This window comes from Cotesia typhae, unplaced genomic scaffold, assembly GCF_013202065.1.
Source record: "Cotesia typhae breed Kobodo isofemale line unplaced genomic scaffold, CoteBio_Ctyphae contig_65, whole genome shotgun sequence".
Lineage (NCBI taxonomy): Eukaryota > Metazoa > Arthropoda > Insecta > Hymenoptera > Braconidae > Cotesia > Cotesia typhae.
In genome coordinates, this window is record NW_027423762.1 from 2,212,258 (window position 1) to 2,228,092 (window position 15,835).

General features: G+C 24.8%; 3 protein-coding genes across 4 annotated transcripts; 2 read left to right on the top strand and 1 right to left on the bottom strand.

Annotated features, from left to right (window-relative positions):
• The first annotated feature begins 951 nt into the window (after positions 1 to 951).
• LOC141532524 (zinc finger protein 277) lies at positions 952 to 4,554 on the top strand. Its single transcript, XM_074250902.1, has 9 exons — positions 952 to 1,235; positions 1,506 to 1,734; positions 1,971 to 2,148; positions 2,399 to 2,601; positions 2,674 to 2,836; positions 3,317 to 3,532; positions 3,603 to 3,745; positions 3,824 to 3,928; positions 4,463 to 4,554. The coding sequence occupies exons 1-9, from the start codon at positions 1,223 to 1,225 to the stop codon at positions 4,473 to 4,475; spliced, it is 1,263 nt and encodes a 420-aa protein (XP_074107003.1). The 5' UTR covers positions 952 to 1,222; the 3' UTR covers positions 4,476 to 4,554.
• A 67-nt stretch (positions 4,555 to 4,621) lies between these two features.
• Positions 4,622 to 5,960, top strand: LOC141532525 (putative inactive peptidyl-prolyl cis-trans isomerase-like 6). Its single transcript, XM_074250903.1, has 3 exons — positions 4,622 to 4,819; positions 5,013 to 5,201; positions 5,296 to 5,960. Exons 1-3 carry the CDS (start codon positions 4,622 to 4,624, stop codon positions 5,368 to 5,370), a joined length of 462 nt encoding a protein of 153 aa, XP_074107004.1. The 3' UTR covers positions 5,371 to 5,960.
• A 129-nt stretch (positions 5,961 to 6,089) lies between these two features.
• On the bottom strand, positions 6,090 to 13,031 carry Mei-9 (DNA repair endonuclease XPF mei-9). 2 transcript variants are annotated; one of them, XM_074250900.1, is made up of 15 exons: positions 12,895 to 13,031; positions 12,610 to 12,771; positions 12,143 to 12,322; positions 11,856 to 12,036; positions 11,379 to 11,794; positions 11,149 to 11,303; positions 10,793 to 11,027; positions 10,541 to 10,718; positions 9,803 to 9,973; positions 9,601 to 9,738; positions 9,318 to 9,524; positions 8,898 to 9,071; positions 8,469 to 8,807; positions 6,826 to 6,945; positions 6,090 to 6,300 (listed from the first exon to the last, which is right to left on the bottom strand). In XM_074250900.1, the coding sequence occupies exons 2-15, from the start codon at positions 12,675 to 12,677 to the stop codon at positions 6,250 to 6,252; spliced, it is 2,613 nt and encodes an 870-aa protein (XP_074107001.1). In that variant the 5' UTR covers positions 12,678 to 12,771; positions 12,895 to 13,031; the 3' UTR covers positions 6,090 to 6,249. The 2 variants fall into 2 exon arrangements, with proteins under 2 accessions (XP_074107001.1, XP_074107002.1); XM_074250901.1 differs by having other exon boundaries at positions 6,791 to 6,945.
• Positions 13,032 to 15,835: the final 2,804 nt, after the last annotated feature.

Sequence of the window (15,835 nt, forward strand, 5' to 3'; positions counted from 1 at the left end):
AATATGAAGATTTATAAATTAAGCATATAGAAAGGTTGAATAATATCCGAATTGAAAAAAAAAAAGTTTGTCGAAGAACGTGGCTGTGTTCCAAACCCAATAGTCTTCTACAGCAAAATCAACGAGTTGTCAAGTCTTCTCGAGGATCTTGATTTTAAAATTATTGTTTCAACACTCTGGAGCAAAGCAATGTCGTAATTGTTTTCATAAAAATCTATTAAAATAAGGAATTATTTTTTTTTATTTGTTAAAAACAGTTGATTTAATAATGTAAATAATATAATTATTTACAACATCCCTTTTACAATTTTTTAGAACTTCTATAGATGAAATTTTTGTAATAAGTTTTTCTTGCTATGATTAATTTGTTAAAAAAATTATGAAAATTATCAGATGTCTTATTTTCCGTATCGTGAATAATAAAATAAATAGTTACCTAAAATTTGATGTTTTCAACTGAAACTTTCTCATCAAAAACATGTCAAATCAAATCATATTCAAATACATGGAGCGAACAGGTACTGGAGCTTTTACCTTATTTCGAAATATTTACATGCGTCATGACTTAAGATTCTCATACAACGTAGTTTTAGGGGGTCTTTATTTTACGTGAAAAAAAAAAAAAAAAAAAAAAAAGTTTTTTTTTCTTTCAAGTAAATTCTATGAAAATAAACAAGTAAAGTAGAAAAAATAATTTTTTTTTCAAATTTTTATTCTAGACAAAAATAAAAAAAAATTAAAAATATTTTTGAACAAAATGGAAAAACAAAAGAAAATTAATTAAATTGTTTTTTTTTTTATAATAATTTAATTGTAATAAAATTCTAAAAATATTTTTTGTCTGTCAACTTCAGTGTCATGAATATGTTTGTAATAATTTTAAAATTTTAAATTCAGACTTGCGCGCCAAAAAAATAACGTCAGAGTTTCTTGGGTATCCGCAGTAAAAACTTAACCTACAAAAATTTTCAAGTGTTATTATTAAACTAATAGTTTATCCAGTTAAAAATTAAATATTTTAATAATTGTTGCTATTTTCATTATTTACTTGAATAGTTTTTTTATACAATTAGATAAAATTTATTGTTTTTTCATAATTAGTAAAATTTTAATTCAACAATTAAAATAAAGCAACCTGTTTCCCATGCTCTTACTAGATTTATTCGAATAATAAAAAAAATAATTGTTAAAAATCAACTTGAGTACTGTTATAATTATTAACATGAGTGGTACAGGTAAGCATAGTATGAGAATCAATTTAGCAGATAATAATTCATTTTAAAAATTTTTTTAACAAATAAATTATGGCAAAAAAAATAAGTACAAAAAATTGACATCTAGAAAATTAAAAAAGTAAAAAATGCAATTTTTCGGAGCAAATTTATTTAATAAAAAAAATAAAAAAATTATAATAGTAACAGCTAACTTTAATGTAATAAGCATAGTAGTAATTTTTTAACAAAATTGGGTAATATATTTAATATAATAATTAAAATTAATTTCAGGTAATTCATTTCAATCAAAAGCTCCGTCGGCGAACGAGTTGGCAAAAAAAGATAAAGTATATTACAAAAGTCAATTTATTGGTATTGATAATGATCCAGGAGAGTCTGAATGTATGTTATGTGATTTATCTTTTATTTTGCCAACAAATGAAAAAGATTATTTATCCCATTTATTTGAAAAACACCGGTTAATAATAGGCGATGTTGAAAAAATTGCTAATCTAAGGAGGTAAGTTTACAATTATAATATGAAAATCAAGTTACCAGGTATCTGACAATTTTTATCATTTTTTCTTGTTAAAAAATTAAATTTTTTGTTTAACTAAAAAACTAAAATAATAATAAGTGGAATTTTATTAAAATATTATTTTATTTGTAATTTAATTAATGAATAAAATAAAAAAAAATTTTAAACGTCTGCTAATATTAGAAAAAGTTAATTTTTAATTTTTTTTTTCTTTTTAGCTATGTCCATTATTGGAAAGTGAGATGCAAAAACGAATCGTTGATAAATTTTTGTACAAAAATGTTGATGGATTGTACACCTGATGGCAAACCAAGTAAAGGCGAAGTTTATTATTTATTATCTGACTGCATTTCTGAAGATAAAGCACTTCGTGATGAAATCCAAAGTGCTAAACTGGTTTTTTTTTTTTCCCAATTAATCATAATTTCTATGTTTTAAATTATTTTCTATGAAAATTAATTTAGCAGATATTTGATAATTTTTAGAATTTTTGTTAACAAATAAATTATGGGAAAAAAAAATTAACATTTAGAAATTTAAAAAAATAAAAAATGCAATTTTAAAATAATAAATTTAATTGTTAAATAAAATTAAAAATTGATCAGGTGACAGCTAACTTTAATATCATTTATTTCTTCTGTCTTAGGAATGGGTACTAAATCAACAAACTTATGAAAGAATGGATCCTAATTTCAAGCGAGGTTGTATGATTTGTAAGCAAGAATTTTCGGGTCTGAGAATTACTTATTTGACTCATTTAAAAGAAAAACACAATATTCAATTTGGTAAATACCATAATTTAGTATTTGTTGATAAATTACTCGATAAAATTCAGTGTAATTTTGATAAGTAAGTATTTTATTTTATTTTCATTTTTTTTTTAATATTTACTCAACACTAATATTTTTTTTTGTTTGCTAGTTTAATTTGTATTTATTGTGAAAGAGTGTTTAAAGATAGGAATATTTTAAAAGAACATATGCGCAAAAAATTACATAAGCGCATTAATCCAAGAAATAAATCGTATGATGAATTCTATATTACAAATTATGCTAAGCCACGGGATCCATTTTGCTATAAAGAGGTATATGATTATTTATTTATTACCTTTATTTAAACCCAACAGTCCATAGGGCCAATAACAGGGTTAGTCAATTTATACATGGTTGTAGATAGAGACAGAATATAAATATTTAAGTATAATACTCAAGTATAATACTTAAGTATAAGATGATTCTATATAAATCAAATTTTCTATACTTAGGGCCAGTTTTTCAATCCAGAATATAATGTTATCCAATGATAAAATATATTTTATATATATATTAATATACTGGCAATAATAATAATATTTTTATATTGGATTGAAAAACTGGACCTTAAAATGCTATAATTTAATAAGGCTAATTAACAATTGACAAGAAAAAGAGATATGTAAGGAAAAAACCCTAATTATTGACACTATAAAAGACAAAGTTATGATTTCATTTTTTTTTAAGCAATCAAATATCAATATCGTTGAATTTCGTTTATTAGCACTAAGTAACTAATTTTTTTTTTTAAGGATAATGAATTCGATGATTCATATGATGCAATAGTGTTCAGTGACAATGAAGACGAAGAAAATCTTTGGTCTAATTGGACAGCTGAAAACAATCCTATTACTTGTTTATTCTGTACTGTAAAAATTCCTGAACTTCCAAATATTCTCGATCACATGAAAAATGAGCATGATTTTGATTTCAATAAATTAACAGAGAATTTAAATTTTTATGAAAAAGTAAGTAATAGTCTTTTAAATTAGAAAATTTATTGACAGCGAAAAATTTTTATCTAAATTTATTTTTCAGATAAAATTAGTCAATTATTTTAGAAAACAAGTACATGAAAAAAAATGTGTTTTCTGTGACCAACAATCAGATGATTGTCTTCAGCACATGAAGAATGAAGATCACTTCAAAATTCCTCCGGCAAGAATTTGGAACTTGGCAAAGTAAATTTATTTTATTTTTTTTAATTAATTATTATACTTTTTTTTTTAATCTATAAAAATAATGTTTATTTATTTTAGATATTATTTTCCTATGTGTAAAGAAGATCCATTTTTATATCACTTAGATACTGATAGCGATGATGAATGTGAAGAAAGTAACATTGATAAGCTGTCAGATGATATGTAAGTTTATTTTTTTCAATTCAATACAAATAAGGTAAAAGCCCGAATTATTGACACTATTAGAGACAAAGTTAAGATTTGATTTTTTTTTAAGCAATCAAATATCCATATCGTTGAATTTTGTTTGTGGTAATGTCTCAAGTAATGTTTTTACTAATCAATTTTTTTTTTAAATGATAATGACTGCTATTTACTAATTAATTTCAAATTCAACTTTTTTTTTTTTTTTTTTTTTTTTTTTTTTATAAATACATAAAAAAATGAACAATCAAAAGAAAAATTAATTATCACAATTTTAACAAATTTTACAAATTTCTTAAAAATTTATAAATTAAAAAAAAAAAAAAGTTGAATAACATAATTTTCGAAAAAATTGCATAATCCAAGATTAGACTAAGTATAATTCAAAATATATTTGAAAATAATTAAGGGTGTCAATATTTGGATCCTTGTCAATAATTAGAGCTATTGCCTCATTTTAATTTTAAAAAGACAAAATTTCTAACGTTAAATAATTTTTTTTTCTTTTTTCACAAAAAATTTATGAAAATTATGTCAAATATTCACATTTAAAAATTCTTAATAAATTTTTTTCTAATAAACAAATTAAAAATAACATAAAAGAACTGTCTTTTGTTTTAATTATGTACGTGAAATTTTATTAATTTAAATTAAATTAATAACCAAACAAAAATGTCCTCAAATCGAAGCAATAATTCATTTGAACAATACAAAATCAGATTAGAGGGTTCAATGAGTGCTTTAGTATTTCAAAAATCAAAATACTGTGTCCTGAAACTTCATCAACATTTACCGTATAAATTTATAGCCCCAGAAATAAATGAGATGTATCAAATAGAGTGGTATGACTATCTTGAGAAAATTCGTCGGGTAAATAAGTAGAAAATTTTTTACATTGCAGTACAACCTGGTTATAAGTTATATTTTTTTCTCTCTTCTACTTTCATGAAATCTTTCATATATAGATATACCTGCTGTGAGATTGAGTAGATCATCCAATGTAACTTATAATCAGGTTGTGCTGTATTCATAACTGAGTGGAATAATTAAGATTTTGGTTTAGACTATTGGAGGTAAAACATGGATATCAGATACTCAAGTGATTGTTCATTTGAATGATGAATATATCGGCAACCACTCAGATTTATTTAATTTTGTAAATCAAAATTTTACTATCAATTTACCAATTAATACTGAATTCTATGAGAACTTAATTAATGAGAGTTTCAAGAAATTTATAGACAATCCAAATGTAAGAATATCTTCCAAAAAAAAATCAATTTTACATTATAAATTATAATGCGTTTTTAATTATAAATTAATTTTGTATGTTAATTTTTTTTCAGCGTAAATTTATTTATTTAAAATTTTCTATTGACGGTGCTCTATTAGGAACTTTAATATTTATGATAAATTATTAATTATAAATTTATTAAATTCATTTATTTACTTTATTGAATAATGACTTTTGTTAAATTGCACTGTACTTTCTTAAATAATGACATTTTTAAAGATATAAGCTCATCCTGATGTTACACTCATCAAGTGCTTTCATTTGAATATCCACATGCATTTTGATATATTTTTCATACATACATATATATAAATATATGAAATATATGAAAAATTGATGTGGGTACTCAAATGAAAGGTCTTGATGAATGCAACATCGAAATGAGCTTATATTTTTAAAAATGTCAATAGTTCATGAGATACAAGGTCTTTTCTTAATTATGTATCTAGAGTTAGAGTATTTTAGAATGCAACCTAAGTACTAATCATAATTAATTGACTATTGGTGAGAATATGAAACCTTGAAAAGGCACTACTCTAGGTCAAGACTTTTCTAACGATACTAAATTTAACCATAAAAATTCATTTTATCATATAAATATACTGGCCACAAAATTTCACTTATTCTCTTCATAATGTAGATTATATTAATGAAAATAAAATTTTAATTTACAAAGTTATATTCCGACAAATTGCCACTTACGTGTGAGTATTTTATCAACCTTTGTCAAGGCGATAAAATAAAAAAAAATGATCAATATTTGTGCTACAAAAATTCAACTTTGCACCGTGTTGTCAAGGATCGATGGCTTCAACTTGGTGGTAATTAAATTTACAAATAAGACAATTTTATATTCAATTTAAATATTTATTACACGTAAAATTCTTACAAAATTACTGTAATTGTATCACAGATTTAGGATATGAAAATAACTTTATTGATGAAACTACAATAGTCGCTGAGAATCATTTAATTTCACACGATCGTCGGGGTGTTCTTTCGTTAGCTAATGACGGAAAAAATCACAACGGACCACAATTTGTTGTTTCTCTAAATCCTAATCCATGGATGGATAATTATTACGTTGCATTCGGGTAATTTTATTAAAATAAAAAAAAAAAAAAATTAAAATTATTAACCAAATGTCTAAACAATTTTTTTTTATAAATCAAGACAATTAATTGATGGCGCAAACACTTTGAAAATAATAAAAAAAGTAGATACTTTTTATGAATCACCTTTACGAAAAATTGTAATTACAGAATGTGGAAAATTTTCTGTTGACCAAAATACCGACCAAGTAAATTGATTTAATAATTTTAGATTTTAAATTAATATTTAATATTAATAAATTAATTTTTTAAGGAATTACAGAAACAGAAAATAAAAAGTCACGTAGAATTAAATTAAATGAAAATAAATAATTGATTATCAATAAAAAAATGAAATTATATTTCGCATGATTCAATCATAAATAAACAAACAAAAAATATTTGTACTAATTTTAATGCATTTTAATGCAAAGTAAACATTTTAAGTATATTTACTTTTTTACTGATGAAAATAGACCTTTGCTACGCACTTTAGTAACAGCTTTGCTGACACTACCACTCGCTGTATTTTCAGGCTTGTATCTTTTATGAAGCGCTTGATGAAGCATTTGTGCATTTGACTTATTACCTAATAACTCCGCCAATTCCTCCTGAAAAATGCATTAAAGTTTATTTATTTATTTATTTACATTCAATAAGTTCTTGTTTTAAGGATATTTCGCAGTTCAAATGCCAAAAGGGCGTATACATTTTTTTTTTTTTAACTAATCGCTTCATTAACACTTTCTAATTCTAAAAATAAATTCCTCAAGTCAAAAGGGCGTATGTTTTAACTTATACGCCTTTTTAGCTTTAGAAAATTGAAAATTTAGTGACCTAAAGCCAAAAAGGCGCATAATTTTTTTTGCCGATTGCTTTGAATTGTGATTTGTATGTTAATAATTTTGCTGCAGAATTGAAAATATATATTGATTATTAAATTACAAATAGGTATTTTTAAAGGTTATTAAGGTAAAAGACCCAGTTATTGACACTTGCAATTTTATTTTAATTAAATAAAAAAACAAATAAACTTATAAATCTATATATATAGGAGACTTTCTATAGATATAGTCACTCATCACGATATCTCTGGGACTATAAGACCTAGAGACTTGAAATTTGGCAGGAATATTCCTTTCGCCGAGTAGAGGTCAGCTAAGAACGGATTTTACGAAATTCCACCCACAAGAGGGGTTGCGAGGGCGTTAACAATGAAAAATTCCCGTTTTCAAACTATAGCTGCTATCGACTTCAAATTTGGTAGGAATCTTTTGTAAGAGATGTAGAAATAATATATCAATGAATTTTACGATATCTCACTCCACAGTGGGTTGCGGGCGTAGGTATTAACAATGAAAATTTTTAATTTCCAAGCTATAGCTCCTATAGACTCCAAATTTAATAGAAGTCGTCTACATGTGATACAAAAATGATCTAAAAATGGATTTTACACCGAATCACCTCCAATAAAGATCGCGGGGGTGGGTGTTAACAATAAAAAATCTTAATTTTTAAAATATAGCTTGAAAAAGCTGCAAATTTGGTAAGGATCTTTTATTTGTCATGTAGAGATCATCTCAATACGGATTTCAATAAATTCTACTTCCGATTCGATGGAATGTGGAACCTGTGCAAGTCAAAATAATACTCCAATTGAATTTCAAGTCTAGATCTAAAACCACAATTTTATAAAGTATCCAGCGGAGCGAGCAGGCAACAGCTAGTTAATAAATATAATTTTTTAATTATAAATTTTAAGAAAATTGGTTTTTTGAGAACATTTGATTTTTTTAATTAGAATAAAATTGAAAGTGTCAAACAACTAGGCCAGTGTCAATAACTGGGTCTTTTACCTTATTACAATTTTAATACGAATTCTGTTGATAATTTTAATTGAAAAAGAAAAAAAAAACAGTTGCTATATCTAATATGGTTGGTGAGTTAGAGGCGCGAAATTCAACAATATTAAATGATCTGGATTTATTTTTTAGAGTTAAATTTTATATTTCCGAGCAAAATTGAAAGTTTTTCAAGACCTTTCTAACGATACTAAATTTAACCATAAAATTCCATTTTATCTAAATTTTTGACTAAATATTTTTTATCAAAATGAATGAATAATAAAATTTACCTCAGTTAGACGAACTAAACTATCTAACGAGCTGCCTTTGTTCAGTATCAAGCGTAAATTTTTTGTATGAACTCCGGGTAATTTAGCGACAAAATCATGAATCTGAGTGTTGTATTTTTCACCCGCTGATTTTCCTTCTTCATCTTCTTCTAGACCAATTTGAGCAGCTGTTTGTGCGTCTGGCTGAGGTTTTCCCTCTTTTAGCTCTTCGAATAGTTGAGCAGTTGCCTGGGGACTCGGCGACCAGACGATTTTAAGTTTTGGAAAATGTAAAGTAAGCAATTGTAATTTATTTGTAACGTCTGAACTTTTCATATCACGACTTACGTAATAATTTCCCTAAAAAATTAATAATACAAATCAGTAAATAATGTAAATAAATCAATAAACAGAAATTAGTCCTTTAAAATATTTAATTTAGAAAATTACTTGTAAACAAAATGATTTATTTGGATCAAATTCAATCAAAAGCATTGGTTTTGCGTAGTGCCTTGTCATTGATACAGCTTGATTGTATAATCTCCCAGAATTTAATGACATTATCAGATCAGAAATACTTTTTCTTTCGACACAAATTTCTGGAGTTATGATATAATCACCGACCTTAAAAAAGTATAAATACATATATAAACCGAAAAAAAAAAAATTAACTTGAATTAAGTCTAAAATTTTTTTATCAAAAAAATAATTTAAAAAAATTTTATTGTCTTGAGAATTTTTCTCTTGAATCAAGTTAATTTTTTTTCAGTGCATTTATTAATAAAAAAAAAAAAAATAAAAATATTATTGTTATTAATTATTCTATGGTCAATTACACAATTTTTTTTTAAATTAACAATTATACTTTACCACAATAGTAACTGGTTCAATTTCAATTCCCCGTTTGTGTAACAAAGTCGGTAATTCACTTCGAAACTCACGTATGTCGACGATAATTTTAGGAGTTACTTTAGCTGTAGATTCAATACCACCCTGTCGAGTACTTTGTTCAACTTGAGGTGCTGCCGTTATGTTATCTTCCATCTTTCCATCTTGATCAGTTGGAATGACCATTGTCTAAAAAAAAAAAGTTAAAACAATTTATTAATTACAAAAATATATAAAAAATTTCTATCGAATTAAAAATAATCACCGTTTTGGTGTTAATTAATTTATCAAAAGCCTCTTTTTCCCGACGTAGTGCTGTTAAGTATCCTTGTTCTTCAACAGACCCTCCGTAGACGAGGAAGAAAATTTTTAATGCAATTGACGGGTTGTTGTTTTGATAAACCTGTTAAATTTTTTTTTTTTTATTAAAACTGCATTGTTTTTTTAAAGAAAATAACTTCATTTACCTCAAGTTGGCGAATTGATGATATGTCTACTCCATACATGATGATAAAGCCGGGTATTGTTTCATGTAAAGTTCTTTGTAATGCCATTGGGTCACCGCCTCTTTTAACTGATTGAATGAAAATGATAGGCTCGGTCATAGAAGATAATTTTGAGATGTCAGCATCAGCAAGCTTAAAAAATATGACATGTTAAGGGATTAGGGGTAGTCAGAATTTTCAAAAAAACAATTTTTTTTTACATTTTCTTTAAATATGATATCTTAAATATATGAAAAAATACGTCGGTTTCCAAAAAAAAATTTTTTTATACGCCCTTATGGCTTTCGGGACCTACCTCGGAAAAATAAAAAATTTTTTTTTTGGAAATCGATGTATTTTTATATAAAACATGAAGAAATGCAAAAAAAAAATTTTTCTCTCAACTAAAAATTTTTTTTGGATTTAGAAAAAAAAAATAGGATTTTTATTACATGCTCATAGTTCCCGGGTGCCATAAGAGCGTGTAATTTTTATACGCCCTTATGGCATCAGTAACGCGATATTTTTCGGAATTTTAAAATTTGTAAAATTAACTATTTTAAATTACATGTTATATTAACTTTCCAAGTTCTAGTAATTTATCAATTCGGAATGTTGTCAGTCTGACTAGTTGACTGCAACCCATTTTTTCATGTCTCTGACTACTCTTAATCCCTTAATTTAAATACTAAATCCATAAAAATCAATAATAATTCATACCATAGAACACTCTTCAAAAAAATTAGTTTTATTTTGATCATCTTCCGATTCTTTTTCATCAGGTGGTTTCTGTGAAAATGTTAAAACGTAGCTATCAAGTTCATTTTCTTCTTCTGCTTCTTCTGCTCCTTTATCTTTTTCTTGACTGTCTTTTTCCTTTTTATCTTTTAATTTTTCACTTAAAAATTTAATTTAACATAATTAGCTGTTTACAAAATTAAGATTTGAAATTTTAAAATTACAAAAATTTACCTCGGCTTAATAATTTCATTTTTCTTTAAAGTTTTCATTGCTTCATACAATAAATATTCTCCAGCACCCATTGTCAGGAAATTTTTTAATTGTACTGCTGTTTTAGTATCATAAACAAGTATCAATACTCTCTTAGTACTTTCAGAAATATTTTCTTTCTTATTTATTTGTAAGCGGATTTCACTAAGAATTTCATTTAATGCCTCCCACTTTGGACTTGGTTCGGGTTTTAATTCTGTTTAAAAAATTTTTTTAGTAATTTTAGTAAGGGGAAGGGGAAATAATATACTAATTGTTGTATAATGCCGATTGGCGTTCAAATAAATAAATAAATTAATAAAGTAAACATAAATTACCATTTTTATTATTATAAACTCGACTTTTAGCGTTGGTAAATAATTCATCAACAGCATCCAATATCAACCAAGCACTTCCTTTCATCGCATACTCCATTGTTCTTAACCGATTTATTGACGCATAGAATACTACTGAATTTTCTTGAATCAACTGCCTAAAAAATTATGATTATTATTAAAACTAAAAATCAATTGTAATTAACTTAAAAAAAAAAATAAATAAAACCAACGTGAGAAAATATCCAAGTAATTTAAGATCAGCAATCAATTGCTTGGTACTAGACCCCAGTTGATGCCACATAGGATCCAGCTGACGTTGTAATTGCTTGTGAAATTTCTTGGCGATTGCATTTTCGACTGTCAGCTCATCAAAGTCCAAAAACTTATTCAACCTCTTTAAATCTTTGACAATAAAATTCATCAGATCTAGAAGTGAACTTTGAACCAGTTGCATTTTATGTGTGAGTTTGGCATGTAATTCTATTACTTCGGGTTTATGTTTCGAGAGACTTGAGTTTACGACTGAGTGAAATCGCGGCCAGAGATACAATTGCTTGACAAAAAGAGTTTTCATAACACGTTCGACTTGAGAAAAGCCTACGGTAAATGCTAACGCTGAGTTGGTGAATGCTTTGATGAAACCAGTCTAAAAAAAAGTTAACATAGTGACTGCAAGGTTACTAGTAATAATTAAAAATTGAATTTACCTTATTTTTTTGACGATATAACCGTAGTGCAAACGCTTCTTGATAACTATTTAAAATTCCATGAGCGCGATATACTAATATTCCAGTAACTAAATTCAGTGGTACACGATTTTTTAGTAAATCTACGACTAATATTCGACCAGATATAAATAACACACCTCCTTCTAAATACATTATTTCACTAAAAAAATATCATGATGGTAAATATAAAAAAGTTAATTAGAAAATTACTATTAAAAAAAAAAAAAAAAAAAAAAAAAAAAAAAAGAATAAATATTCATCATTACCGTTCATTAGATGTATTTTGAGCAGTAACAATTTTAGGTAATGTTTTAACATTCATTGTTTTTAATCTATCTATAAAATATTTTTCATCATAATCAATAGTACCAAGTACAATAACCAAATTACCAGGATCTGAATAAACTTTCAATATATTTGTAAAAACAGTCTCCATTCCCAACCCTCTAAAATTAAAAAAAAAAAAATTAATTTAAAGAAAATTTTATTAAATGAATAATATAAATTAATTAAAAAAAAAAATAAGGAAATTATTTACAAGTGGAATACACCGTTTAACACCTTTTTATATTAACTATTTAACACTTTTTTATTTAAACAATTTATTTAACACAATAAATGTTAAATTGACACATAAAAGTGTTAATTATTTAACACAAAATCTTTTTACTGTGTAGATATGGCCAAAAATAGGGTGGACCCCACCTGTAAATAATTACCAAAAATAACATACTTTGCGCAAATAACAAGTCCATCTTCTTGAAGTATCTCCAAAAACATTTGATTTTCGTACTCCAACATTGTAAATAAATAAAATTAACAGTTAAAATAATACTTGAATAAATTCGTCCAGTAGTGTCCAGAAAAAAGCTAACACAAAAGATTTTTTTGTAATCTGTGATAATATAAAAATGTTAGTTAAGTTTTTTTAAACATAAAGTATATGTATATATATTTTTTACAGCAACATGACTATAAAAAAATAAGTAAAAAAATTTTTTCTTCTTTTTTTTCGTACTTTTTTTGGTACACTAGTCTCAATACTGTTGATTGTACTTTGCTCGTCTGTTATTTCATCAGCACCAAGTGCTACATGGTACACAAATAAATTGTATTGACTTGCTTCGTGAGACGGATGACCATATACTCCTATGCTAACTGGTCTTTTGAAACTGATTATAATTACAATTATAATTAGAGTTATTTATTTTAAAATCATTCTAATAATTAATAAATAGTAATTACCTTTGTGGTATAAAAATTATATCCTCACCACAGGTTGTTGATTGAAGACAATATTGATCTGGTTCGTACGTCGGTTTGTTTATAAATTGTGAAACAAATAAATCTGCGTCACCTTTTCTAAAAAAAAAATATATATATTTTTATTAATATTTTGAATTAATAATGAATAAATAATAAATTACTTACTGTGTTACTAATAATATTTTAACAATACCATCATACATTAAACTGTAATATTTGTAAGATCCACTGGCTACCTCGTCGCTAACATAATGCAATAATTGTTCATGAGCTGCTAAATTACTTTTAATACAAATCTGTAATAAATTTAATTAATGACATTAAAGGTAGCAATTACTTGACCATTTTTTAATTTTATTCAATCAACAAACTTGTTCCGAAAAATTATTTTTAAAAAATTGCATTTGTAATTTTTTTTAAATTTCGGAATGTCAATTTTTTTTTTTTTTTAATTTTTTTGCCATAATTTATTTGTTACAAAAATTCTTAAAATCATCAACTACCAGCTAAGTTAATTTTCTTCAGTTAAATTATTAGAAAAAAAAATTAAATAAAAAAGTTTCACATGTAAAAATTAATAAAAATGACACGTGAACATTTTTAGAAGCATTTATTTATTGTAATTGATTTATTAAAAAAATTTTTTTAATTAACAGCTGACTGTTTACTTCAGTATTATTTTAAAAATTCCTTTTTTAATTTTTTAAATTTCTATGACATTAAATTTAGGTGTCACTTCACAATTGTTTTAATTTTCTTTAACAAATAAATTATAGCAAAAAAAATTATTTAAAAAATGGACTTGTAGAAATTTTAATAAATTAAAAATGCAATTTTTTAAAAATAATTTTTTAGAACAAATTTTTTTATAAAAGAAAATTAAAAAATTGTCAAGTGACAGCTAACTTTAATGTCATAAATTTCTACATGTCATTTTTTTTTTATATAAATTTATTTACTCCAAAAATTATAAAATATCTCCAAAATTAATTTTCATATTTAATGACACAAATTCGCTACTTTAATTGTTTAAGTAATGCATAACCTCGATGTATTAAAATAATAATTAATTAACTTACTAGTAATATAATATTTATAAACAATTGCTTCATTCCAAAAAAAAAATTTCGGTAATTTGTTTTTGTAATTTTGACAGTTAATGTTTTGATTTATTTATAATTATTTTGAATGAAGACTAATTTTTGTGAAAATAATTAGTTATTGTTACTATTAATTATAATAATTTATTATTACATAGTTTATTTAGTGTTTACTTGGTTAATGTTATTGATGGATATGTTAAATGGTTATGATGTTTTGATTATTTTTCAACAGCTCAATTTGGTGAAAAAAAAAATTAATTCGACTTTACAAGTAATCGATTAGAATGATACTGAAGTTAGCTGACAACTGTCAATTTTTTTGAATTCTTTTAACGAATTAAATACAATAATAAAAATGCTTCTAAAATTTTCTATTAATGATTTTTTTTAATTTTTACAAGTGGAATTTTTTTTATTAAATTGTTTTCATAATAATTTCATTAATATAAAATTATAAACAAATTTTTAATATCTATTAACTTCAGTGTCATCGATTGGTAGTAATCGAAATTCGATATAAAGAGCGCGAAATTTTAAATTGAAATTCAAACGCAATTTTTTAAGCTTGGGAACTATAAATAAATAAAATTTTGCTTTATTAAATAATGACTTTTGTTAAATTGCACTGTACTTTTTTACTTATTGACGTCTTAAAAGATATAAGCTCATCCCGATGTTACACTCATCAAGAGCTTTTATTTGAGTACCCACATCAATTTAAATAATTATAAATTATTTGAATGATTAAAACCAAAATATCATACCTCTAAAAGATATTAAATGATTTTTTGAAGTGATAATAAATTCTTAACTAATTGTTTTATCATGAAAATGAAGTTAGCCAACATTTAAAAATTTTTAGAAATTTTTAATTGAAAAAATTTGAATCAAACAAAAAAAAATTTCACATGTAAAAAACTTGAAAAACTACAAGTGCAATTTGTTAGAAATATTTTTTTAGTTGTAATTTAATTAATAAAAAAAATAAAAAATTTTTAGACGTCTGCTAACTTCAGTGTCATGTTTTATCGTACAAATGGAAGATTCTCTAAAATGGAGTTAGACAATTTGCTAATTAGAACGTCGATGTATATAAAAAATAAAAAATGAACTAATTATGATCCCAGTTTCTTTAATAGTATAGAAAGAAATTCCATAAAATTACGGGAACAGTTTCTATATTTTTAATTTTCTTTCTGTGAAGATGATTAAAAGGGTTATATATCCACTTGTAATTTTGAAAAAATCGGAATTTTTTTTTTTTGCATATATTTGAGAATATTGTCTGTAAATTTCAAAGTAATCCGGTAAATAGTTTCGGAGTAATAAGCGAATAGCCAAAACTTTGAATGCGTTTTTCTCGAAACGATGTTTTCAAAGTCGGTGAGGAATATTTCTTCGAAACGGCTTGACCGATTGACTTGAAATTTTCACAGGATCTTCTTAGATACTTTTGTCAGGTAATGATTAAAGGAATAAAGTTTCCGATAAAAATTTCGATTTTTTAAGTCACTTTAAAGTGTAAATTTTCGTGCAAAAATAGATTTTTTTTTTGTTGGGAAACCGCCATTTTTTGTAAAATCAAAATTT